The 27,775-nt window shown below is 38.4% G+C and overlaps 2 protein-coding genes across 8 annotated transcripts in view; both read right to left on the reverse strand.

The window, feature by feature from the left end:
* LOC105939494 (zinc finger protein OZF) overlaps positions 1 to 20,849 on the reverse strand; it is a 58,551-nt gene extending 37,702 nt beyond the window's left edge. For 2 of the 5 annotated variants that reach the window (XM_036142229.1, XM_036142227.1), the window contains exons 1-2: positions 20,217 to 20,848; positions 19,899 to 20,113 (exon numbers count right to left, since the gene is read on the reverse strand). In XM_036142229.1, the coding sequence (XP_035998122.1) occupies positions 19,899 to 20,013 (115 nt within the window). In that variant the 5' untranslated portion in view covers positions 20,014 to 20,113; positions 20,217 to 20,848. Of the gene's footprint in view, positions 1 to 13,261; positions 15,237 to 19,898; positions 20,114 to 20,216 lie in introns of those variants that run through there. The other 3 variants (XM_012881690.3, XM_036142226.1, XM_036142230.1) reach the window with 3 other exon arrangements.
* A 1,610-nt stretch (positions 20,850 to 22,459) lies between these two features.
* Positions 22,460 to 27,775, reverse strand: part of LOC105939480 (gastrula zinc finger protein XlCGF57.1) — a 29,208-nt gene continuing 23,892 nt past the window's right edge. For all 3 annotated transcript variants that reach the window (XM_036142214.1, XM_036142215.1, XM_036142213.1), the window contains exon 3: positions 22,460 to 26,162. In XM_036142214.1, coding sequence (XP_035998107.1) covers positions 24,733 to 26,162 — 1,430 coding nt within the window. In that variant the 3' untranslated portion in view covers positions 22,460 to 24,732. The remainder of the gene's footprint in view (positions 26,163 to 27,775) is intronic.

The following is a 27,775-nucleotide window of genomic DNA, read 5'->3' on the forward strand; positions in this document are numbered from 1 at the left end:
ACCGAGTTAGCTTTTGACGTTTCGTTGTTTCTGGGCTGCAGCAGAAGGAGCCCAGCTTCCTCTACAGCTCCGCCCCAAGCTGCTCTGCTCATGCTACAAAGGAACTACGGCCACCGAGAGAGCTCAAACGCCGCGTTTAGCAAAGCCAACCCACTGCTTTCTTGTTCTTCTGCGTTTTTTTAACCATCTGGTATGAATTGTGGACTGAAATGACACCATAAATAAATAGATAGACCAACGGATATCCTTTCAGATAAACAATTTTGTTTGAGATCCTATGTCAAAGCTTGTGAACTGTCGCATGTTGAAACCCTCTGTATTGATTTGATAGGATCTAACCCTGTTTTCATTTTAGAAAAACTGTTAAGCAGCTGAATTATTTTATTTTTCCGTATTTCTGGCAGTATAACAAAGTAGCCTATGTTCTACAGTTTCATATTCTCCACAATAATCACATTTAACAGTGTTGGTTCCCTATAATTAATAACGTACTGTTTAATCCTGTGTCCAAATCTAAGACACCATGACTGTTTCCTCCCTCCTGCTCCTTTAAGCATTCCTTATTTCTCCTATTTTCCACTGAATTTCATATAACTGCCTATATTTTTCTTCCCATTGTTGTTGCCATCTTTTCTTCACTTCCTTCTTTATGGTGCTTTTTATTTATAATGACTGACCTATGTTAATTAAAATTTGTCTGCAATAAAAGTATCAATTTATTAATCAAAGAATGTCTATATTTGACTTCCCCATAAGGAGAAAATACTCTCTGCAATATACACAATAATAACTATGCAATAATAAACTGTGTTTTTGTTCATATTCTCTCAGAGACCCAGAAAAAAAATGTTGAATATGGTTTTTCCTTGACAAACATGTTTTTTTCATTTTGCAGCTTTTAAAGAATAAGAAAATGCTGATGATTTTAGGAATGTACTTGTTTTTCCAAAACCAGTAAAGCTTGAACTATATATTTTTGCAACAGAACAAATACAAACTTCATTGTATTTCATTCCAAAAGTTAGTTCACTTTATTAGAATTAATGAAATTGGTAAAAGTTGTCTGAGTACTGCAAGATATTTCACAATCTTTTTTTTTTTTTTTTTTAGAGATAATGAAATCGAGAGAACATCCATCGACAAGCTCAGGCATTAGACAAAGCGCTTGCATTGCTTTGGAAAAACAACTCGGTGACATGCCAGGAGACTGATCCAATCAGCACAACCTCCTGCAAACAGAACTTACACACCTTCTCAAACGAGAGACCTAGAAAGCAGCAATGAAGCACTACTCTCTCAGATACATGACCATTTAGATGCACCTTGGCCAGATGATGCTATTGAAGGAGCAGGGAACCAAAACGTTTTAGATTCAGATTTTTTTTTTTTTACGTTTTGTCTGGATGTGTAGCACTAAAAATTGGTTTCCTAATGCCGAAGAGAGCCCGACAGATTTCTTTTCACAGACGGAGCATTACTCCTTTCCCCATCTTGCTCCACTTGGTATATGAAAAAACTTTATAGGACATTATTTTGGCATTATTTCAAATTCAGTGGACACAGAAACAGAAAGGTGAAAGAGAAAGAAGGGAAAAGAAAAGACGAGGCAAAACGTTAAATGGGAGAAAAGGTGGCCAGAACAGAGCAGAGGAAGAAGATGTATAAATAGTCACAGTCCTCCTGGCAATTAACAGCATGCACAACCGTGCCCCGTTTGTCCCAGGGGACTGGCTCTTTGAGATGAACCAGTCGTTGCCTTAATGTATTTTGCGGTTTGAAAGACATTGGAATGTCATGTTTAGAAAATAAACGTCTCAGCTTCTCTGAAACTCCTACGACATACAGAATGACTACTCGTCTGTGGTCCTTTTCACCCGATGACTCGCTAGAGTCTCATTTGGGGTTCGTGTTCGCTTTGAGGAAAGCCCAGTTAGGATAACCACATTGCTCTAGGGCCTGTCTTCTCACTGGCTCCTGAGTTTGTGGGGATGTTGTCTGATCTGTAATACAGAGTCCTGATGACTCCCAACAGACCCGTTGCCCAATATCCTGCATCGCGAAGGGCCTAGAGAGACTCCTGTTGGCCCACCTGTATAAGCAAACTAGCACATATCCCCTACAGTTTATCGCTGTGGAGTTAGAGACGCCATCACATAACGCTTCAACAATCCCACTGTCATCTGGACAAAGCAGGCAGGACTGTGAGGATCATGTTCTTGGTTATCCTGAGCATTAACACAATTCAGCGTGAATTGCTTTGTCAGAAACTCCTGAAGACTCAGATGGAGGCATCAGCAATCGCCTGGATAAATGACTACCTGACAAACAGACCAGAGTTTGTGAGACTGAAGGACTGTGTGTCTAACCAGATGGTCAGCAGCACAGGAGCACAGGGGACTGTACTCTCACTGTTCCTTTTCACTCTGTACACCTCAGACTTCCAGCACAAGACAGACTCCTGTGATCTACAGAAATACTCAGTCGACTCTGCAGTTGTTGGGTGTATCAGAGATGGACAAGAAGCTGAGTACAGAGAGCTGGTGGAATGCTTTGTGGCATGGTGTGGAAGCAAAGGTGATGATTGTAGATTTCAGGAGAAACAGGAAGACTGGCTCTGTTCTGGGGACAACTGTGGAACCTCTAGAGACAGTGATGCAAAGAGGGACTTTGCATAATATCAAGATGATTATGGACAATCCTGAACATCCTCTTCATGACATTGTCATTGGAAAACAGAGTCTCTTCTGTCAAAGGCTTCTTCAGATTGCTTGTATAACGGACTGCTACAAAAGATCTTCCCTATTCAATCAAAATGTGGGGGTTTGTTGAAGAGTTGCTGTAAATTCAGGTTTTGGATTAGGGTTGCCAATTCCTTGAAAAATAGCCTAAGGGCCAGGCAGGCACTGTCTTCAACCCTACTGACGTTTTGAATCTTTTTTTTCTTTTTTTTTTACTTTCTTCTGTTAAATGATTTTGTAAAAGTTTGACTTGAATTTAATTAGACACATAGTTTTGTTTCTAAATATTGGACAGTTCCTTTTTCAGATTTGGCAGCCCATGAGCATCCTATCCCTACCTACCATCCTCAATCCTCGATTCAAAGTCATAGGTTTTTTCACCCAGAGTAAAGCCACCTAAGCAATTAAGAGACTGACCTCAAAGTGTGCCATAATTCGGCATTCTACACAGAGTCCAGAGGAAATCTCTAAGGCTTCCACCTCATATCACTGGAGGTAATCTAATATTTTTAATTTTGATCTCATAACATAACATAACATGAACTGCTATTTTCTCTTAGGTAACAAATTAAGGCATCATTTGGACACAAGGGCAACACAGGCAAGAAAAATGCAAAACGTAACACCAGATGCTATGGCTTAAGTCCAGCGCAATCATTCAGAGCCCAATATAAGCGTAATTGAAAATCCACTGGAGTACTGGGAAAAAAACACCGTGCCCCAATTTACACTTGTACTTGCATTTTTGTGCACGCCAGCCTCGTCAGTGCCCTCTAAAAGGGTGTTTTCAAAAGTCGGATTAGTAGTGTCAAAACAATTTTTTAAATTAAAAACCAAGAACTGTTGAAATACTGTTATTTCTGAATAAAATGTCCCATTTTGCACATCATTGTCCAAGTTGCAGAAGCATATCCAGTGCCCTTTTCCAAGTTCCACAAGCACTTTCACTGTCTGCTTAAGCCCATGCCCATTCACTAAAGTGACAGATACACATCCACGGCATGCCATATAAGATTGTGCTTTTCTTAGAAAAATGACACACAAAACATGTTCAAAAATATTTTATTATACACATGTGATAATTATAAGATAAATGAATGGTCATTACTTTTTATTGATCATTTCCAAGGGGCCTGAAGAATAAAAATACAGGAAAGCACCACAGATTATATTGCTGAGTATGCGCTTGGCCAGTAGGTTGTTTCAAATGCAAATGAAGCCTTGAGAAATTAACCCTTTGCTGAAGCAAATGGCTCAAGTGGTTCAATGCCTCGGCTCCATCCGAATACCCTTAATAATAGCTCCTAGCGACTGCTCCGTAATCTATCACGGGGTCAACAGTAAGAACTCTTTCTTGGGGAGGAATGGAGCTTCGGACTGCTGTGCCGATTTTGGACAGCCTTTAACTCCGACGTCATTATGTGACGGAAACACACATGGATGATCTGAGTCAAATCTGGACCTTAAGCCTTTTGAAAATGCACTACGAAGTATGCGCTCCATTCTTACCAGACATTTTCGTTAATTTCCATGAGGGGGCGGAGCTTATACATCATGTCCTGCAAATGATTGTGGGATACCTTAAGGCTTCTTAGCGCTGGTAAGGGATGTTGCAAAGTTCCTAGGCAAAACTAGGAGTGAGAGGAAGCCTACAGGCTCCTTTTCCTACCTCCTTCCTTACTGACTGCACTATTTGGACAGCACTGGCGACCGCTGACGCACTTCCGCATTGGCTAAAGAGTCCTTATTGTACAAGGGTATTTGGATGGAGCCCTCATCTCACCACCACTAGTGGACTTGAACAACACTCTTCTTCACTACAAATGCTACAAATAAATGTCTCCTTCTGCGTTAAAACACACAAACACACACACACACACACACACACACGTGTCTCTTTAGTCTCCATTTTACACAAATCCTTTACTGCAAATAGTTTCTCTCTAGTGTGGTTTCTTTCCAGTGTGAACATGCATGTGTCTGTTTAAAGACCTTTTTAATGTGAATAATTTACTGCAGATACTACAAATAAATGGTTTCTCTCCTGTGTGAACACTCATGTGAGTCTTTAGACTGCATTGCAGTGAAAATCCTTTACGGCAAATGTTACAAAGAAATGGTTTCTCTCCAGTGTGAACACGCATGTGTCTGTTTAGAGTCAGTTTTAATGCAAATATCTTACTGCACACACCACAAATAAATGGTTTTTCCCCTGTGTGAACACTCGTGTGGGTCTTTAGACTGCTTTGCAGTGAAAATCCTTTATTGCAGATGTTACAAATAAATTGTTTCTCTCCTGTGTGAACACGCATGTGTCTGTTTAGAGAGTGTTTTAATGAAAATCCTTTACTGCAAACACTACAAATAAATGGTTTCTCTCCCGTATGAACATGCATATGAATCTTTAGACTAAATTGCTGTGAAAATCCTTTACTGCAAATATTACAAACAAATGGTTTCTCTCCTGTATGAACACGCATGTGAGTCTTAAGATTCCCTTTATTTGAAAATACTTTACTGCAAACGTTACAAACTAATTGTGTCTCTCTTGAGTGAACACACATGTGCCTGTTTAGAGTACCCTGGTTAACAAATATTTTACTACAAACACTACATATAAACTCTTTACCCTCTGTGTGAAAACGCATGTGTCTTTTTAGGGAGTGTTTTAAGGCAAATTCTTTACGGCAAACACTACAAGTAAACGGTTTCTTCCCTGTGTGAACACACATGTGACTCTTCAGATTGTATTGTAGTGAAAATCCTTTACTGCAAACACTACAAATAAAGGGTTTCTCTCCTGAGTGAACACGCATGTGACGCTTTAGACTACACTGCTGTGAAAACCCTTTACAGCAAACATTACAGATAAATGATTTCTCTCGTGAATGAGCACGCACGTGAGTCTTGTGGTTTCCTTTTCTATGTTTGGAACTCAGTTTAGATCTTTTACCTTTTTTGTCAGTCACCATCGTACTTTCTTGAGAAGAGTGAAATGGGTTTTTGTCTGGTTCTGATCCTCCACAGTCCTCGTCATGAGGTTCCATTTTTATCTGTTCGGCTGAGCTGCTGATTGAAGTGTCTATCTTTCTGTCGTCTTCATTTTTGATCTGATGAAGCTCTGATATCTGAGGTTTCTCTTTATCTTCACTCTTCACACTAAGCTGCTCTTCTCCCAGACTGATCCACATTTCCTCCCCCTCCCATTTTACATGGTAGGGTTCTGGCTCCTGCTGCTCCAAACTGGTGTTCCAGTCATGGGGAACCTCTTCTTTAATCACAAGCATCTGATAGACTGGAAATACGAAAAACACAAATGGACAATTATGAGTGCTTCTAACAGTCTAAAAAATGGTGGCCGAGACTTTGCTCCTGGGTCTCGGCCGGGCTCAGCTCAAAGAGGCTACAGGAGGTCCCCTCTATGTGGGCCCACCACCTGCAAAGAGGAACATTGAGATCTGGTGCAATAAAGGTTGGGTGGCAAGCCTTGGCGTGCTAATCTCTGGTGGCATAAACTGGTTTTAGGGACATGAAATGTCACCACCCTGATGGATAAGGAGCCAGAGCTGCTGTGTGGGGTTGAACGATACAGGTAAAAACAGCAGGGTCTGTGGTTGCGTAAGCTAAAAACGGCCTCAATGAACCATTCTGCGACTCAGAAAAGAGAAATAAGGATCATCCCAAACTGTGTATGCGTTGGAAGGGGAACTGCGGACTCAAACTGAAGACATTGTTGGCTGGTGGAAGTAGCACTTTGAGGATCTCTTCAACCTGGTCACCGTGTCCCCAAGGAAGGAGGCAGAGCCAGAGAAATACGAGAATTCAATTCACTATGACTTTCGTCCAGGCGGTGGAATAGTATACCATATCATTACCCTCACAAAATTGATGAGGGGATCATGAGAGTATGTCTCCAGTCTATATGTGTTTTGTGGATCTGGAGAAGGCTTATGACCATGTTCCCGAGGGTATATTGTAGAGAGGAAGGTGTCTGGTTTGGGAACCGCAGGATCACATCTTTGCTTTTTGCAGATGATGTGGTTCTGTTGGCTTCTTCAAGCCATGACCTCCAATATGCACTGGAGCAGTTTTCTGCTGAGTGTGAAGCAGCCAGGATTAAAGTTGGCTGGTCTCAGTCTGAGGCCATGGTCCTTGATTGGAAAAATGTGGATTGCCCCTTTTGGTTTGGGATTCAGTCTCTGCCTCAAGCGGAGAAGTTTAATGGGATTTTTCAATGGCCCCCGTCTACCTTGCACCACTCTTCTCGTCCTCTCCTAGTTCCACTCCAATCTACCGCATTTGGTTTTCAACTGATCTGGTAATGCAATGGCTTTAAGCCATCCAAGAAATGGTTTGGTCACAATTAGGAATGCAAAAAAATAATCGATATACAATTGTCGAATAATGCTTTATTAGATTATGGTTTGTTCCATCCAATTGACTAATAATGTCCGCTTAGACGGAGCTTCCTTCAATGTTGTAGTGTGACCGCCATGCAGAAGAGGTCACCGCTGCTCATCCTTAAGCGGAGGCACATAATGATAGTTGTAAGAAAAGTAATCATGGCAAAGCCATTCCAGAAACACGTGTAATTTTTTAAAAGTGAGTACGGTGTGGGATTATTTTATACTGCTTAATGATGACAGGGATGCAAAGTGCACCATATGTATGTCAATATAAACACTTAACGAGCTTCTCACATTAGATGCGCACACAAATCACATCAGACCAAGAAAAACAGGCTGTTTTTCTTAAATAAATGTATCTGGGTCTAAGTTTATTTATAAGAGAAGGAACCCATTTGTTAGCAGATGTAGTTAGACCCCTTGCTCTGCAGTTTTCTTTTGACAGAAGACATCACGCAGTACTCGCACTCAATTAAAAGAGAGGAGGGGGCGTGGAGACCCACCAGTAATTGCCTTTTTATTCACCATAACACCTGACATAAACAACACAGCCCATTGGATCTCAATTAACAAGTCATTTCCCTTTACTGACCTGTGGAAATAAAAGCACAGTTCACAGCATAAATCTTAACACTATTCAAAGCAAACAAAGAAGAATCTCTGATTTCAGGTCAGGGAGCCTGTTTGTGTTGTTGGATCTATTAAAGAAAACACTGTGCCGTAATGTCCTGGCAGGCTTTGCGGTCACTTCACTGGACTATGCCTACATCTCCTAGCAGTCTTAGCTCCGCTCACACAGTATAAAAGGAGCCTGCGGACATCTTTACTAGGCCTTTCATGGTAACAAATTTAGCTGGACGATAAATTTTCCTGAAAATTATCGTAATACACCACAATATTGTCATTTGGAGACCTTTTTCAACTAATATGATAATGGCATAATAACGCAAGTATTTCCTCTCAACATAACGGCTCAGATAGAATAAATGGTTGGCCGTCATCATTTGGCTTAAATCCAAAAAAACTCCCACACAACAGTGGTCTGGTTTGGCTTTGACACTAATTCCATTTTCTTTTCCAGCTAGCGTTTCTCTGGCTCTCTCTTACGAGGCTCTCATGCAACACTTTAAGCATGTGCCTGCCTGAAACAAGATTGAACTCCTCATACACTGAGGAAACAAGGAAGTGGTGAGTAGACACCGATGCATCGTAGTGAGACCTTTTGTTACCCTGTCTTAGAGAGAGGAGAGGGAAACCTAAAGGTAAAAAAAAGCAAGCATGCATACACAAATTATTGTGCTTATTTTAATTAATCATATGATTAAAATTTATCGTGCGATTAATTGATTTATTAATTATCGTGACAGCCCTAATCATTACAACAGTTTTTACACTGCAGCAAAAGAGGTACCTCTTATTTCTCAGGTACTTTGAAGGCGTCCATGATGCGGTTTTGAGAAACTTGTCTTGCACCGTTTCATTCCTTCAAAGAAGAATGCTCACTACACCTTTGAAATCTAGATGTTTAATACCATTTGATATTCAACCCCTTTCCAAATGAAACCTCAAAATAGTGGATCAAAGCGGTTTTGCTGTCCCGGTGTAAAAAAAATCTAACAGAGATTTTCCAAGGAGACCAAAGGCATCCTCATTTAGTTTTTCCAGTCATCGTTTTTGCTTGACTGAACTAAATCTACACAGCCCCGAGCCATTCAGCAGACCCAAGATCCATTACCAGCCGGCAGAAGACGTCAACAAGTAAATTTGTTTGTTATTTTTTTCTTCAAAGCTTGAGCAGGATAAAGTAGGTTTTAGGAGGACAGTCCAGGACTACCACTGTGTGCTTGAACTGTTCCCTCAGACTATGAGCTGAGTGGTCATATGCAAGGTTTCTGTGAATGTGATTATCACTGAATGTGATTATCACTCATGGCAGCTGGCCGATTCTGAATTAACTATGAGGCCGATTTTAGACGTTTTACTGTTTTTGAGGTAGACCAGTAGTTGAGTTTCGGATCTGCTGAGTTGAAAAATCCTTTGTTCGCTCTCTTACCTCCCGTTTACTGTGTGGTGCTTGGTGTGAAGGCTCTTGGTCTGGGGAGTTGTCTGTCAGCGACCAAGAGACTAAAGCCACGCCTGAGTTGTCTTCCTGCTGGTGACGTCTGCTGCCACAGCATCGCTCTTAAACATGAGCTTGTGCAGGTCTAAATTTAGTTACTCACTGGTTCTCAATTGAGCATTTCCCATCCTTCCTTTGATTAATAGTTAATACATGTGTGTTTCTAAATAGTTCAAAGTTTATGACTCTGGTAGTTTGTGTCAGAGCTATTTGGTTTAATAAAATCTCATATAGATAAAGAGAAACGTGTTTTATTTGCTGTCTGAATGTTAGTGCTTAAATTATACCCAACAGTTGATAAGCTACAGTGTATGGTAATTTTGATTAATAATTATTAAATAAATCCTAATTATTAATAGTTACTAGGTATAGACAAATCCTTAAATGCTTATGGTTATTTTGGTTAATGTTAATTATTAATTCCTATTATTAATAATTATTAAGTTTTAGAAGCCCAATCATCACAAACTTTTGGTGTACTTTAAATATATATCTTTTTTGTGGACAATTATGATTGTTTTATTATAACTTTCATGTTTACAATCTAAAACCATTCTTAACCCTCTCATGGATATTTTAAGTTGTTATTTCATGCTTTGTCTTAGAGTTAACCTTTAACTTGAATATTATCGTCTTTAAATGTTAGTTTTAAAACAAAGCGGAAATTACCCTCATGGTCTGCATTTCACAAGCTGCTGATCTAATCACTCACCACAGATCATTGGTCTGACATGTTGTATTTAACAGTATTTGTACTTACATAATGTGTTAGAAATTACTTTGTCCATGGTAAAGTCTGCCTCGACTGCGATGACTGCTGGGGTATTTTAAAATATATATTTATCAAATCAATTCTTTCTGCAGTTCAGCAGCTTTTTTATGACTTCCAACCAGTGTTAATTTGCTCCAACCAGAGAAACGTGCGTCACTTACTAAGATCTTTGCAGTCTTGCTTCTGCTCCAGTTCTGATGGGGAGACTGCATGTATAGGGGACACCAAACTGGGCCCTCTGGGGTCTTCTGGTTCTACCTTTATGTAAATGACGTCTAAAAAATAGCCATTTCAAAAACACCCCAAATGTGTCACAATCGGTGTGGCCACTGTCCCACATCTGCAACCCCAGCTGAGCCCCACCCTTCACCTAGCGCACCATGCATATTCACTTCATTTTCAGAACAGAAGCAGATCTACAGTGTATGCAGCTGCACAACAGAAAGGACAAATGTTTTGTTGTTGGCTCAAATAAACTTCACGTGTCCGTGCACATTCTCCTAGTTCCGGAAAACGGAGATGGGTGGCTTAATTTTAATTTTTGATGGCAGCCAAGGACCACCTTCCTTCACTTTGCCAAGGAAGGACTGTTTGGAAAACTACCAACAGTACAAGGCAAGATTTACAAAAAGACTTCTACCGAAGGAAAGTGTTGTCCCTAAATGATTTGTCTTGTGTGTATTGCATTGCTGTTTGGCATAATCATGATTTGTCCTTCAGCACAATCTAACGCTACTGATAGCCTATAGGGGGTGACAAGACGGAAGATCTCTGCTTTGGATAAGCTGTCCCTGGACATTTCCCTGCTATTAGCTTTTGATCAATGATTTTAAATAAATGCTGTGTTATTAGGGTAGCCGAGTAGCTAGCAGTGAAAGCATGTAAAGAGTTTATAGCAGCTCTGGTCATGCTCCTGTCGCCTTAAAACAAAAAACAAGAAATAGGGGACTGTGATATTATGGATATGTGAGGAGAAGCTGCTTCTGGGTCTGACTCAGGAAATAAGCTGCAGCCAGCAACAGCTTATTTGAATAAAACATAAACACATTTTAAATGGGTCAAAATAGGCAAAACTGGGAAGGTGGAATCTCATCATTGATGTTGTGCAGGAATTGCGATGAACGTGTTTGGTAAAGCCCATAGACCCATCCTAAACGTTTAAAGTAATAGATCACCTTTAAGGAATTGTGTTTTGCTTGTTTTTTTAAATCACGTCACTCAGTTGCAGCGTCCTACAGTGCTGAGGATCATAATAATATTACATTTTTTCCGCCTACACAACCCAGTCCAGTCTACTGATAAAGCAGACTCTAACGCGATGTGTAAAAGCTGATGCTCACCGAGTTAGCTGTTGGTGTTTCGTTGTTTCTGGGCTGCAGCGGAAGGAACTCAGCTTCCTCTACAGCTCCGCCCTAAGCTGCTCTGTACGCGCTGCAAAGGAACTACGGCCACCGAGAGAGCTCAAACATCGCGTTTAGCGAAGCCGACGAGAAGGAACTCTGCAGCAAACAGAAAGCGGCGGGGAGGGGCCACACCATAGACATTTATGTCTGTGGGCCACACGACAGACACCACTGCATTTGGAAATGACACCATTATAAATCTTCCTCTTCTTTTCGATTTTATTGCGTTTTACAAACTGTCGCAGTGCATTACCGCCACCAGCGAGACAGGAGTGCAGCTCTAGAGAATTGGCATTGTGGGGAGACAAATAAATTAAATAAATAGATTCGACTAAACAATCTGGTTGCCCTTAAAAATAAGATAACCCTATCACGAATATGTTCTTATTTACTGTTTAATAGGCCCGATAATGTGAAGTCCTTATGGTTTCCTTTGCTTAATGTCTGAAAAAGATGCTTCCTGTGGACATCGTGTTTATTGCAGTAAAAAGAATATGTTCCACTGTCTCAGACTGACTACAAAATGAGCACATTCCTGTTGGTGTAACTGAGACCTGTTTGTCCAATCCTGAATGAAGTAATTATATTTTCTTCTTTTCTATTCCCTCTTGCTTTCCTTCCAATGTGTTTTTGCATACTGTATAAATGTCTTCCAGTTTCTTGTATATCCCAGTACTCCTGCCATGCTGTCTGTGTATATTTCTTGAGTAATGATTTAATTTCAAATTTACTCAGAGGGACTTGTAGTTCTATATTTTCTTCTTGATAGCTTGCTTTGCCAGAGTGTCTGCCACTTCATTTCCTTCCATATTAACATATGCTGGAACCCAAATAATTTTTTTTGCACCTGTCAATTCAATTCTATACATTAAACTGCTTATTTCATTAATAATATGTGTTCTGATTCATGATTTACCATTCAAAACTACTACAAAGGGCTGTTTTTTGTTTTATTTCTTTCCTCCTCTATGTACTGGAGAACCAAAAGAATGGTCAATAGTTCTGTGAAAAACCCCAATATTTGATCTGAAGTTCTTTTTCTAATGCTAAAGTCTCTGGCTGGAACATAAAATGTTGAACCTGTTCAACGTGTCTCAGGATCTCTTCAACCATCTGTAAATATAAGTAGTACATTATTGGGAAAATGTTGTTCACAGGAAATTATGACAATACGCCTTGCCATTGATTGTTCTGATTTTTTATTTAATTTCTCTACAATACTTAAATTTATCTTAGGTGGCACGATTGCAGTCGGGAAATGAAGGAGCACTATTTCTAATACCAGCTGCGGTATGTCACGTTTTATTTTTCTTTGGAAATTTTTGATTACGGTGTTGTGCCATGAAGTGATGGTTCACCAAAAAATAATTTTAGTGTGGGAGGAAATGTGTTGAATATAATCAGTAAAATTCAATCCCTTTGAGTTAAACAGAGTGATTTTGGGCAGAAATTACATTTTATGGGTCAGTAAATATGTTATAATCACTTTTTGGTAAGTAAACTAGTCATAATTTGTCTGTTTGATGGATTATTTCAGTATGGGAGGGGCTGTGTTCAGCAAGCTCTATAAAAAAATATAAAAGTAAAATAAAACAATTTTAGGCAAAAAAATAAATGTTATGGTAAAGTAAATAAGCTATAATTACTTTTTGACAAGTTAAATAGTCATATTTTGTGTATTTGGTTTATTTTTTCAGTGTGTGTGCGGGTGGGGGGGGCTGTGTTCAGCAAGATTTATAAAATATTTCTTAGACTGAAATAAAGGTGTCATGAGCATCATCACACTCAAATGAGCATAAAAAACAGGAAGGACCACGTTGATATATAAATACAATTTAATATCAGACTATTAATATATAGAGCTAATAAATACAGATCAACTGCATGATAAATGAAAAAAGCAGATTTTATTAAAAGGGTAAAAGAGACTAATTGTTTTAGAGATTTACTCATGATGAAACCGGGGCACATTTTATTTTTTTAATAGACATGCTTAAAACTCTTGATTTTTTTATTTCGAAATACGTGAACATTTATTTCGTAATGCCAAAAGAATGACATACACACAATCTGTACTTACAAGTGCAAATATTTTTTTTATTATGCAAAAAGAAAAAATATATAGTCTAATAAATTAAAATAATGGTAAGTGGCATGTACTTGTATAGCGGGTTTTTTTTAATCAAGCCCTGAGGACCCCAAAGTGGTTCACTCTACATTCAGCCATTCACACACACATTCACACACTGATGAATGGTAAACTACATTTGTAGCCACAGACTGACAGAAGCGAGGCTGCCATACTCGGCGCCACAGGGCCCTCTGATCACTGCTAGCAGGCAATGAGGGTTAAATGTCTTGCCCAGTTTATGAAAAAGTAGGTATCATGGCATTCACAGGTTTGCAGACAAAATAAAGTTTCAGAAAACATTAAAAATCTTGGGATATCACAGAACTACCAAAATAGCCCTTAGTCGCAGCACTTGTGAACAACCATGTGCCTCTTCAGATTTCCTTGTTGTGAAAACCCTTTACCGCAAACATCACAAACAAACGGTCTCTCTCCTGAATGGACCCTCATGTGATTTTGAAGCTGACATTTTTGATTAAATCTGCTCTGACAGACGTCACAGCCAAACGGCCTTTCTTCTGAATGGACTCTCACGTGTCGGATTAACTGGATTTCTTTCACAAAACGTTTACTACAACTGTTACAGCTGAATGATGCAGAGTGGACCTCCATGTGGTTTTTCAGATGATGTTGTTGTGAAAACTCTTTATTACAAAGACCACAAATATACTGCTTCTCTCCCGTGTGAACATGCAGGTGTCTCTTAAGATGGATTTGTTGTGAAAATCCTTTGCAGCAGAAACTACAGATAAACGGTTTCTCTCCTGTGTGAACACGCATGTGTCTCTTCAGAGTCTCTTGTTCTGAAAATCCTTTACTACAAACACTACAGATAAAGAGTTTCTGCCCGCTGTGAGCACGCATGTGAATCCTTAGACCATTTTGTTGTGAAAACCCTTTACTGCAAAGATTACAAACAAACTGTTTCTCTGTGGTGTGGATCCACAAGTGCTTCTTAAGAGTTTCCTTCCTTTTAAATCTGGAACCACAAACATCGCAGGAAAAAGCCTTTTCTCCAGAGTGCACCTCCATGTGACTTTTAAGAACTGTCTTAGAATGGAACCTTCTACCACAATCACTGCAAGGAAATGGTCTCTCCCCAGTGTGGAGTCTCATGTGAGTCTGAAGAAAATGCTTTGCTTTAAATCCTTTACCACAAAGCCCACAGTTATGTTCTCTTTTTTCAATGTGAATATTCATGTGGAGTTTAACGTGGGTCTGACGTTTGAATCTTTTGCCGCACGTATTGCAACCAAATGGTTTCTCTCCAGTATGTAATCCCATCTGAGCCACACGTTTGGAACACAGTTTAGAGGATTTACCTCTTCTGTTAACAGTAATCTTCTTATGTTGGTAGGAACATACTGGATATGTGTTTTTGTCCCTTTCTGGGCCTCCATAGTCTTCTCCTTTAGATTCTATCTTTAGCTGTTTAGTTGAGCTGCTGATTGGCGCCTCAGTTTCTCTGTCGTCTTCGGTTTTGATTTGGTGAAGCGCTGAAAAGTGAGGTTTCCCTTCATCTTCAATCTTCATATTAAGATGCTCTTCCTCCTGACAGATCCACAGTTCCTCCTCTTCCTCTTTTATGCTGGGGGGCTCTGGGTCCTGTTCATCCAAATTGGGACTCCAGTCACTGGGAACCACTTTAATCACCAACATCTGACGGACTGGGTAGATTGAAACACACATGAACATCAATGATCACCGGAATACAATTGACATAAACAAAACACATTTCACTAATTGTCTTTGGGCACATGTTTTCCAAATCCGACAAGGGATTGACTCATTGCCTCTTGATGACTAACCCATCAGCTGCCAGTTCCTCAGGCAGACAGAGAGGGAAACAGAACCACATAACAATAGCAATTTCACAGTCCGTAATAGAAGACAAATTATCATATTGGTAGTTTTTTTTATGATAAATGTTTTTGTTTGCATCATAAGCCTTGCAGCATTTCTTGAATTTGGCATAACATGCGGCTAAATTTTGTCGTTAAGCATCTGGACCAACATATGGCAAGGCAAGTTTATTTATAAAGCACTTTTCAGTAACAAGACAATTCAAAGTGCTGTACATGAACAAAACAAAAAACAGAGGAAAGAAAAGCATTGCAGAGACAAAGGGGAAACATTACAGAGGAAAGCACTTTGCATTTCACTCTACTGATTTTTACTGTTTTCTAGTTTTGCATTGCATTGATGTCATTTCAGCTTTTAACTTTTTGCTCTCTCTCTTTTTCTTCACAGTAGGTACACCTGATCTGACGTTCTGTTACCATCTAATGTAGAACAGATTACTGGATCAATGTGTGCTTCTGTGCCTTTTTGTCTCTCTTGTTGGGTCTCTGCTCTGTCTTCTGTAACCCCAGTCGGTCGAGGCAGATGACCGTTCATACTAAGCCCGGTTCTGCCGGAGGTTTTCCTTCCCGTTAATGGGTGGTTTTTCTTTCCACTGTCGCTTCATGCTTGCTCAGTATGAGGGATTGCTGCAAAGCCATGGACAATGCAGACAACTCTCCCTGAAGCTCTACACTTCTCCAGGAGTGAATGCTGCTTGTCGGGACTTTGAAGCAATCAACTGGTTCCCTTATATAGGAAATATTTGACCAATCTGTATAATCTGATTGAATTTGACTTTGTAAAGTGCCTCGAGATGACATGTTTCATGAATTGGCGCTATATAAATAAAATTGAATTGAATTGAATTAGAGAAGTATATATCCCATACACCAGACAGACGTTGGGACTTCAAGTTAAGAGACCCAGTCCAGTTCATTGAGAGATGATGCGATAAGATTAGGACGACAGTAAAGGCTCTCACATACTCGGGCATACTGTGCACATACTATGAGCCACGCTGACTCCCCGTGGCATTTTACTCGTCAGAGACAAGCGTACCTATTGCCTACACTTCTTCTGACAAATTTCTACAATTCCCACACTTTCTGCCAGTGGGGAGAAGCGGGGGAAGGGATGGTAAAATGTTTGATTAGCGAGTTAAGCACCTAGAGCAGTTTTTTTTTGCCCAGCAGGTACCCACCACACACCTGTCAGTGCGCACAGAGAAACGGACTGTGATGATGCGCATCCTTCAACCTATAAACTGTCATAGGTTGAAGGATGCGCGTCTGCTCAGAGCGGCTCAATCTATCAAGCTCAGTGTCACATATAAAAGTGTTCGATGTGAAGACTTGTTGCTGTCGAACAGTTTATAGGTTGAAACCGCATATGCGGTAGTAAAGGTTTAGCTCTGTGCGTACCTGTCTGCGCAAATATGTGGGGGCCTTAAGGCATTCTACGTCTTCTGCTAAGGTGTTTTCTAGTGGTGGGAAATTTACCTCTGGGATTTCTCTTTTCTTCCAAACTCTTTCACTTAAGTTAAAATTATGATTAGTACTTAGATTACCATATTTCTTTAAATACCTGAAAGGACATTAAACTTAGCTAAATATCTAATAACTAAATATTTTAAACGTTTACTATTTTATTTAAAAAAACTTTTTTTTTTTTTAGAAAAAAATTTCTGTGACTTTGAAGCAGAATTAATGACATACTAGTTTTTCCATGTGTTTTTGTATTGTATTTTGTTTTACTCAAACCATTGAAAACAACAGTCAGTTTGACTAATCATAAATAATAATTGATTATTAGTTCTTGGTGACTCTTCCATTTATGATCCTTGACTGAAGTGTAACTGGTTTTCTGATGATAGATAAATCATAATGTGAGATGCATAAGGGGTTCCTTTCTTCTTTAAATTTAAGATAAAGATCACACAAGTGTAATGAATGAATTCATTCTTCAGATAGAAGTCTGTTTAAAATGCTTTTCAAGTGCAAAATTACTCAGTGTATACTGTGACTAAACTAAACGTGAGTCTAATGGAGTTAGCCAAAGGGACAACCGTCCCTATACATGATGTGAATTGCAAAAAAGTATTAATAATTTAAAGTACTATTGTTTCTGATTAACATTTGCAGTACTGCTTACTATCCGAGTTGCCATCAATTAAATATTGGATTAGAAAAGGTCGATGGAAACGGCAGGATCAAAAAAAATACTTCCTCAATTTCACACAAAAAGTTTTAACACTCGCTGGAAGTGGATTTTGAATTTTACAAAAAAGAGTTAATGCTCAAAACGGGACATGGAAACACATTTGCTGAATAATGGCTGGATTTTTAGGCAGATTTTTGCCCCGATCTTCCCCTTCCAGCAGGTGGCAACTATTGGTGTGGCTCGTAAGATAATCTTAAGTGGCAGTTTCTGATATGTGCGACCGGGGCAGCCGCCCAAAGTGGCTTCTCATCTAGGGCGGCATGAGAGCCCCCTCTGGACTGATAATGTTCACAGCGCCTAACGCACTACTCCACCTGTGGGTATTGGGCCCTCTACCTGTAGCAGTGCATATAGCTTTCTGCCAAGGTTGTTTGACAGACAGGCTGTAAAAGCAGGGGGGACGGAGCGAGGGATGGGTGGACCCTACGCTGCTTCAGTGCCAATATGCATGCACCACAGTCAGCTTGAATTGTTTACCTGTATCTACTGGAGTGACTCGCAATATGATGATTGTAACCAATGGAGGGAGTTTTATCATTGATTTTCCTAAACCCTGAAAGACTGGCAAGAAATATCAGTATTGGATACAAGCTTGTAACCAAGATTACTATGTAATCTGACCAAAGAGTGCTATGTGCTCTCCATTTCCTCTGTGGTAAGCAGCCAAAATTTGAATGTCCAGACTTGATACCAACCACTGTAGCGTCTCTGCAGGTAGGCTATATTTATTTGGCTTTTTCTCAGCTAAAAAAAACCCATACAATTCATAAGGTGTGTTTATGTGGGCTTCAGTGTTGCATAGTCCGCTAAAAACAAGCAACTGTGGGCTTGTTTTTCTCTAAAGTCACTTGTAACTTTCCTGAGTTAGGGTTGTGTTTTTTGAACGTGATTTAGCTTTTTTGGGCTTGGCATTTTTCAGACAGAACCCCTTTTAATGCGTTTTCTGGTTATTGTGCCACACAACAAGATCTATTAGCCGGGCTAATATAGACCCCCCCACCCCCCATCCTTCTTTACAACTATTTTACGAGCAGGAAAGGTCTTGGAGTGTATAAATACCATCTAAATACAGAAATTTGTGATGATTAGAAACAACCTTTGTATTAGAGCGTGGTGGTTTGCTTATTGTGCTTCTTTTGCTCATTTTGAGGCCTCCACATTACAACCAACATTTAAGCCGTTGTACAGTTAGATCTATGTTTCTTTTTTTAAAGCAATAGTGTAGTTAGTAGTCACTTATTTAATAACAGATAGAACTTTGTATCACAGTTGTGCAATTGATCTTTTTCCAAAATTTTAAATACTGTAAATTGTTCTAGAAAAAAAGTTCAGACCTTCCTCCAGTTGTGCAGTGAGATTTATGTTTTTTAACAAAGTGCCATTATGCACATATTTCCACACGTGTTTGTATTATTCATTATTTAATTTAATTATTTTATCTTTATTGTTTTTTTTTTACATTTTTGTATTTGTATTTTATATTTTATACAAGGAATCAGTGCATCTCATTTCCACACATCCATGCATCAAGCATAAACCAAGTTATGGCAATTTCTTAATGGACAGCTGAATGTAGCAGATTTTTATTTTTTAAGTAACTTTTTTAGCAATTGAGCTATTTTTTCCTCTGTATGTTTGGATGTTAACAGTTAAGTCCTGTTGAAGCTCTGGCACCTGTTAACCTATTCATGACTTTACCTATAATCCAATTACGCTTTGTTTGTGAATTCAGTAAGTGTGTGTTGACGTTGCACTTTATAAGAAGTTTATAAGCAGTTTGGTATCTGTATTTTGTCCCAAAAGCAGCATGCTATTTGGGATATGAAAAACAGAGATAAAAAGAAAAACATTCATGAACTTTAAAAAAAGGAAACACAAACTGTTGGAGATTTTGTAATTATAATTTCATCCCTAATACGTGTAGATATTTTTTTCCCTCCCAGAGAATTCATGTGTGAATAAATAAACATTTGCATCATAGAAGAAACCAGATCGTTAGCTGATTTGTCTTCTCTCTTAGAAACTCAGCTTGGCTGTGGGATTGCCTGCTTTCATTTGGAGTATAAAAATAAACAAGTGAAAGAAGCTGTGAGCTGATTACTAGTGTTCAGATGAAAGGACAAATAGCAGTGATAAAAGGATGACAAAAATTCGGATGTGACACAAAGACACGGAATGAGTTACACACATTTATATATTTTCCACACATTTATATTCAGCTTGAGTTAGTTTACTCTGATCCAGAAGAATGAATGTGTGACACTTACTGAGATCTTTGCTGTCTTGTTTCTGCTCCAGTTCTGATGAGGATGCTGCAGGTATGGAGGACACTGAACTCAGTCCTCCCGGGTCGTCTGCTTCCACCTTCATGGTCTCAGACATCCTTGCCCCACTCTGGATTCTCCTCTTCACAATTCTAGCGACTAACCTTGTTCTAGTAGGTCAAGGTTTCAACCATGTGCTTTTTTTCTGCAACCTGAAACTAGAATCAGATTTAAAAATAAATAAATAAAATCAGCATGGGATCAGATAAAGTCCACTAACAGAAACACAAACAGTATAAGAGCTGAAGCGAAGACTGACACCTTGATGAGAAGCTGTCCCCTCCGTAACTGTCCTCAGTATCTCGGTGCTCAGATGGACAAGGTCAGAGATGTCCACAAAGGATGCGGTCATCCCCAGAGGATGGATGGTGGAATTGTCCTGAGGAACTTAACCACGAACTTTTAATAAAAGCCTCAACGATGGAAACTTTGGAAACGTCTTTCATGTTATAATGACCGTAGATACAATCTTAAAGCGGCCTACACTCCAGCTTGTCGCATATGTGTTATATGCGACGTTGTGTGTTGTGTCAACCTGCGTTGTTCTTATATCGTTGCTGTAATTACGTGCCACCGAAATTTCGTTTTAGCAATACAGTGACAAAAAACAACATGCTTTTGTCCTTACGTTAGCTCCACGGTGGCTAACGGTCTATTCTCTTTGCTAATGACGACTAATTACATTTTGTAGACGAATTTCGGCCATAGAAATCACAGCAGTCCAAATACAACGCGTCGGAACGATATTCCATTGAAACGTCGATGAATACTGAATTAGAGACATATTTTTTTTATATAATTTAAACATTTTAGAGTTTTCCCGTTTCGGGACTTAGCTAGTCAAGCTACAGCCCCACATCCGGTTATTTCCTCCTCACTGACCAATGAATGGCACGTAGAGCTCGCGTTTGAAATACTACTTCCTTTTCGGCTTTTCAAAATAAAATATATGCAGAAAATATACAGATTTTTTATATTCAGGTTCTAATCAGTGCAATAATTGTAATGTAATTGATAAAGCACCACTAAATAAAAATATGACATGAAAAGAGAGAAACATAGGTCTAAAGAATACTCTGGTAAAGATTCTCAGTCATCCAGGTCACGATCAATCCAAAATATCGAGAAAGCTTCCTGGATGTGAAGCAAAACGTCTTCAGCTTCAGAATAGAAGTCCACTTGTTTTTTTAAACCTTTTTTTGGATGGGTCCAAAGAAGGCACGGTTGAGATGGTAGACATTAACAAGGATATTAAGAAGTCTCTGTACTTTTTGTCTGAGGATATTTCTGTTGTGAAACTGCAGCAGAAATCCACCATGGACCTTGTTGCGGTGGTGAAGGCTCTCTGGATCCAAAATGGCGAAAGGGATCCGTGTCTGGGGCACCTGGAGAACCAGTAGCAGAGCTGGAGCAGTATACCAGGATCAGTGGTTGTGTGCTGCCTTCTTACAATCCAAAGGGATTGAAATGGATTGCAACAACATAGAGAGGCTTGTCATCCTTTGCCGCAAAGAGATGAAATTGATAAAAGAGCCGTCATGAGATTTTTCAACAGAAAACACAAGGCCGAAATGTTAAAACAAGGAAGGGAATTGAAAGATCAAACGTATTCATCAATAAGCATCTAACCAAAAGAAATGCAGATGTTGCCAAAAAAGCAAATCTAATTAAAAAAAAACAGGGAAAATCCAACACACATGGACATCAAACAGCAAAACAGTATTCAGAACTGGACTATAAGATACGATGACTCATTCACAACACACCACCATGACACAGCCTGAGGGAATCTACTGGACACAATAGGGATATAACTCAAAGGATTGCAGATCTTGAAAAACTGGAACTGAGAACATTTCAGTACACTGACCATAATTTGCTGGAGCATGGTATAGACCCAGACAATAGCATTTTCTCAAATATTAGTAACAATTGCTTCTATTAAAAAGATGAACAGTATAACCAGGCCATAAAAATGGCCAGCAAAGGATCAATAATCAATTTTTATAGTTGGAGTCTGATATTCATGAGAAAATAAAGTAATATTTAGGTACATAAAAAACATTCAAAATGATGGCTAGCTATATCAAAAACATGGATCATTGCAAATAAAGAAATGGATTTTGAACTCAATGGCTAGGGTTTTATCTGAGAAAGAGCAAGAATGGAGGAGAAGAGGCTCTGTATGTAGATGTAAACTTGAATTACAAAACAGTAGAATATATGAAAACTGTGACTGATAATTTATTAGAATGTATAACATTTGAAATATGTGAATTAAGTAAAAATGTAATAATCAGTTTCATAGAGCATCAGATATTCAATATTGAAGTATTTAAGAATTAGTTGAAATATTCTGAAAAACAAATCAAAAAGTTGTTTTAATCTGTGGTGATTTAAATATTGATCTGCTTAATCCAAATAAGCATAAAACGACAGACGGATTTATCAATATAATGTATAGCATGACATTGTACCTAAAAAAAAAAAATCACCAGACCTAGTAGAATTACATCCCATTGTGCTACTTTAATTAATAATAAATTTACCAATGATATCAAAAAATAACACAGTGAGTGGACTGTTAATTCATTACTTAAGTGATCACTTACCAGTTCTTAGAGTATATAACAACAACAAGCAGTGTAAAAAGCCAGAAGAGATAGTAAACTATAGGCAAGTAAGGTCAGAGGAAACTATGAATAAATTTAAGAACAATCTATTGGAAAAAAATTGGGAAGAGGTATATAGTGAAAAACATATGGATAGGGCATATGAAACTTTTTAAAAGAATATTCACATTACCATATGATAAAATGTCCAATAAAAAGATACCACATACAAAATAAACACACAGATTAACCATGGTTTACAAAGAGATTACAAAATGCCTGTAAAAAGAAAAATAAATTGTATAGAGATTTCAAAACAAAGGACAGAAGAGACAGAAAATAAATATAAAAATTATAATAAAAAAATAAGCTAACCAATATAATAAGCATATATATGAAGGAATATTATAGTATAATATTACATAACAAAAATAATATCTGAGGGATATTAGACTTTTTTTTTCTAAACAACAGCAGGACAACATAAGGACAATATAAATTATGTGGCTAAAAGCTTTAATATTTATTTATTTTTTGTAAATATAGGTCCAAAAAAGGAGGAACATTTTTTTGATCCACTGTTAGAGGATTGGAATGAAATTCCTAGTGTGAGAAATCCCATTTCAATGTTCTCCATAGCAGTCGAAGAAAAAAATAGATATTGTAAACAAATACAAATGCAAAATGTCTAATGATACAAATTAAATTGGCATGCAAAATATGACCAAAACCATCATTGAGGGGATTTCAGAACCACTAACATAAATCTGCAATTTATCATACCAAACTGGTACATTTCCTGACACAATAAGAATGGCCAAAGTTGTGCCACTACATAAAACTTCACAAATTACACACCTGTTTCTTTTCTTACAAAGTTTTCCAACATTTTTGAAAAACTATTTAACAATAGACTAGACAAATTCATAAATAAACATAAATAACTTTCTGACAGTCAATATGGGTTTAGAGCAAACAGCTCAACAGCAAAGGGCTATAGAAAATAAATGACATTCAATTGGCATATTCATAGATCTTAAAAAAGATATTGGCACAATCAATAATTATATATTATTCAATTAACTTGAACGGTATGGGATCAGAGAGCTAGTGTTGCAATGGGAGAGAAGCTATTTAAGTAACAGAAAACAATTTGTGAGGATGGGTGAATATTCATCATTAAACTTAAGAAAACCAAATTCATGTTATTTGGCAACTTCATTAATAATACATAAGTATCCATTCAAGTAAATGGGGTCAATATTGAAAGAGTATATGAAAACATATTTCTTGGTGTAACAACTGAGGATAAAATAAACTGAAAGTCTCTCATAAAACATATATAGAGCAAATTGTCAAGGAGCATTTCTGTCTTGAGCAAAGCGACACACATTCTGGACCACAGATCACTCCATATTCTCTACTGTTCACTAATTCTGCCATAGTTACATTACTGTGTAGACGTCTGGGGTTATACCTACAAATGTACAATACAATCACAATTCATAAAGCGGAAAAGAGCCTTAGAATAAATCAATCATTCTGGTGACAGAGATAACACAAATTCTTTATTCTTAATATCAAAAATATAAAAATGTACAAATTTGCTTATTTTTCAAACAGCACAAATCATCTATAAAGCAATATACAATTTACATCCTGGAAATATTCAGAAATTGTTTTTGAACAAAATCGGGGGCTACAATTTGAGGGAGCAGCTTAACTTTAAACCCCAGTGGGCACGAACAATGCTTAAGGGTTTTCGTATATCTGTTTGTGGAGTGAGGCTGTGGAGCAGACTGGAGCTCAAGCAAAGTCCAAGCATGGCACAGTTTAAAAATTCTTAGAGCAGCATATTTTTCATCACTAATAGACGACATTAAAAAAATAATCCTACGTTTGTCTTTAGTACAGTTGACCAAGTTTACCCAGTCATAGCTCTATTAATCCATCCATTCCCTCAGCTCTCAGCCCCAATGATTTTATGGGATTGTTCATAAATAAAATTGATTCTATTAAAAATAAAATCATTGGCATCCTCCCAAATATGATTAGCTAAACCTCAGTAAGTGAGGCAGCGTTGGTGAATTCTTTAAAACCTGATCAGGGTTTGGCCTATTATTACCTGAACAAATAATAAGATTAGTTGAATGTCAAAATAATAATTAATTACAACCATCATGAACGCCCATGTGTTTTTTCAGATTTCCTTGTTGTGAAAATGCTTTACCACAAACACTGCATACAAACGGTTTCTCCCCAGAATGGACTCGCATGTGATTGTTAAGTTGACACTTTTGGTTAAATCTGCTTTTGCAGACGTCACAACCAAAAGGCCTTTCCTCTGAGTGGACTCTTACATGTCGCTGTAACTGGATTTCCTTAACAAAACGTTTTCCACAATCATTACAGCAAAATGTTGCGATGTGTACCTCCATGTGGTTTTTTAGATGTTGTTTTAGAGAAAATCTTTTGTTACAAACACTACAGATAAATTCTTTCTCTCCTGTGTGAACACGCATGTGTCTCCTTAAGGTTTCTGGTTGTGAAAATCCTTTATTGCAGAAACTACAAATAAATAGCTTCTCTCTAGTGTGAACAAGCATGTGACTCTTTAAATGAATTTGTTGTGAAAATCCTTTACTGCAAACTGTACAAAGAAATGGTTTCTCACCTGTATGAACACGCATGTGTCTCTTTAGATCTCCATGTCGATGAAATCCTTTACTACAAACACTACAAATAAATGATTTCTCTCCTGTGTGAATGCACATGTGACTCTTTAGATTCTCTTGTAATCCAAATCCTTTACTACACACACCGCAAATAAATGGTTTCTCTCCTGTGTGAAGACACATATGACTCTTTAGACTCTTTTGTCGAGAGAATCCTTTACTACAAAAATTACAGACAAAGGGTTTCTCTGTGGTATGGATCCAAATGTGCTTTTTAAGTGTTTCCTTTCTTTTAAAATTTGTTCCACAAACATCACAACAAAAAGGTTTCTCTTTTGAATGGACCTTCATGTGAGTTTTAAGATTTGTCTTTGCGTGAAAGCTTCGACCACAATCATCACAGGCAAATGGTCTCTCTCCAGTGTGGAGTCTCATATGTGTCTGAAGATGACTCTTCAGTAGAAATCCTTTACCACAAAGATCACAGCTATGTTCTCTGTCTCCAGTGTGAGTCATGATGTGTAATCTAACACGATTCTTATTTTTAAACCTTTTGCCACATATACTGCAACCAAATGGCATATCTCCATTATGGACGTCAATCTCAGCCGAAGAGATAGAATTCAGTTTATAACTTTTACCTCTCTTGTGAACCTTTGTATTACTTTCTTCTAAAGAACTCACTGGGATTTCACTTGGGACTTCAGTCTCTCTCTTGTCATCAGTTTTGATGTGATGAAGCTCTAATAACTGAGGTATCTCTTCTTCTTCACTCTTCACAGAGAGCGGCTCTCCCTCCTGTTTGATGCGCACTTCCTCCTCTTCTTCTTTCATGCAGCAGGGTTGTGGATTTTCCAAACTGGTGCTCCAGTCATGGGGAACCTCTTCTTTAATCACCAACATCCGATAGCCTGGTATGACTGAAACACATACACAAATTAATAGTTGAGGATAATGTAAAAAATCTATCAATTTTAACATTACAAATTTAACATTTTCCTTTTTTAAAGTCCATTATTTAAATCTATTCAATTAAAACTGGAAACAGTAAACATATAGGCTATCTAAACATAAATGCAACTGTTTTTGCAAAAAGGCAATTTACATCAGTAGCTCCTGGAACTGATGTCAATATTGTCCAAGACTTACAGTGCCTTGGAAAATTACAACTTGGATTGTTTGAGAGTTTGCACCATTTTATATACGCAACATGCATGCAACTTTAAACGTGTTATATTCTAATTATAAAGCACACCACAAATAAAAATAACAGAGGCTTCAGAATGAATAACTGTTTAACACCCTCCAACTTCATAAACAAAAAAATAAGGAGCTGCTTGAAGCAGCCAAATTGAGCTGTTAACCAGCTGGGTTAGAAATAGTTCAACTGGTAAGAACAAAAATATTAAAGTTTTTCTAGTCAACATACAGCTGTTTGGTATTGAACCTAGGTAGAAATTTATCAGCAGTCAGTTTCAGAATTGTTAATTATGTTAGGATGTACTATAGTTAAATACAGAACTACTGATAGCTAGATTCCTGCTCCTAGATGAGACTGATTAGCATTAGGGCTGCAACAACAAATCGATAAAATCAATAAAAGTCGACAATTTAAAGCGTTGGCAACGAATTTCGTTATTGATTCGTTGTGTCGCGCAATTAATGCGTCACTCGCCGTGTAGCAGAGCCGTTTACAGCACATGCAGGGGGTCGTCTATGCTAGCTGACTGACTGGCTGCAGATCGATGTAAACGCAGCGAGTTGGAGTGGAGGCGGCATTTTCAAATCGTGCTTTTTTGTAGTAAATTCTACAAATGATGACACAGAGATAAGGGCTTGAACCAAGTTCTCAAAAGGTAGGAGCATGTTGTGCATCACAAAACCAAAAAAATAAGCAACGTGCGAGATTTGATGTGGCACAAGACCATCACAGTGACACAGGAGCTCAAATAACATGGAGTCATTGATGAGGGTGAGGAGAGCTGAACAGCAGGGTAACACGTTACTATATCTAACGTTTGTTCATTTTGAAAGTGAGGAAACGCCAATGGCGCTCAGCTCGGGCCGTGAGCACAGTCCTGCGCGGCTGAAGTCGAGCTTCTGGGTGGCGCCTGAACGTCAGCCTGATGGCTCGTCTAACACGGCTGTTAGCTTGTTAGCTGGTTAATGACAGGAGCTTGTTTACATGCGCAATCCCTGATGTGATTAAAATATGGCTGAAAATCAAATAATTCGATCATGACATGTGTTTACTTGCTCCAAGCCTTATTCAAAGTAGAGCTCTCTGACTTTAGCAGAGTTGTTGAATTTCCATAAAACAACCGCAGAAGTTTTATACTCCTTCATGTGGAAAAAAAAAACAACAACAAACGCAGAGGTCTGTTGGTTCTGACTGTCCTGAGCGCTTAGAATGGACCCGCACCAGGTTCTGAGATGGTTGAGAACTCCTGCTGTTGAGAGAGCGGGAAGAAATGATGATAATCCCAAAATGTTCTGAACTGCACAGCGCTGCGGCCCCATCCTCCACATGCAT

The sequence above is a fragment of the Fundulus heteroclitus genome, chromosome 10, assembly GCF_011125445.2.
Source record: "Fundulus heteroclitus isolate FHET01 chromosome 10, MU-UCD_Fhet_4.1, whole genome shotgun sequence".
Classification (NCBI taxonomy): domain Eukaryota; kingdom Metazoa; phylum Chordata; class Actinopteri; order Cyprinodontiformes; family Fundulidae; genus Fundulus; species Fundulus heteroclitus.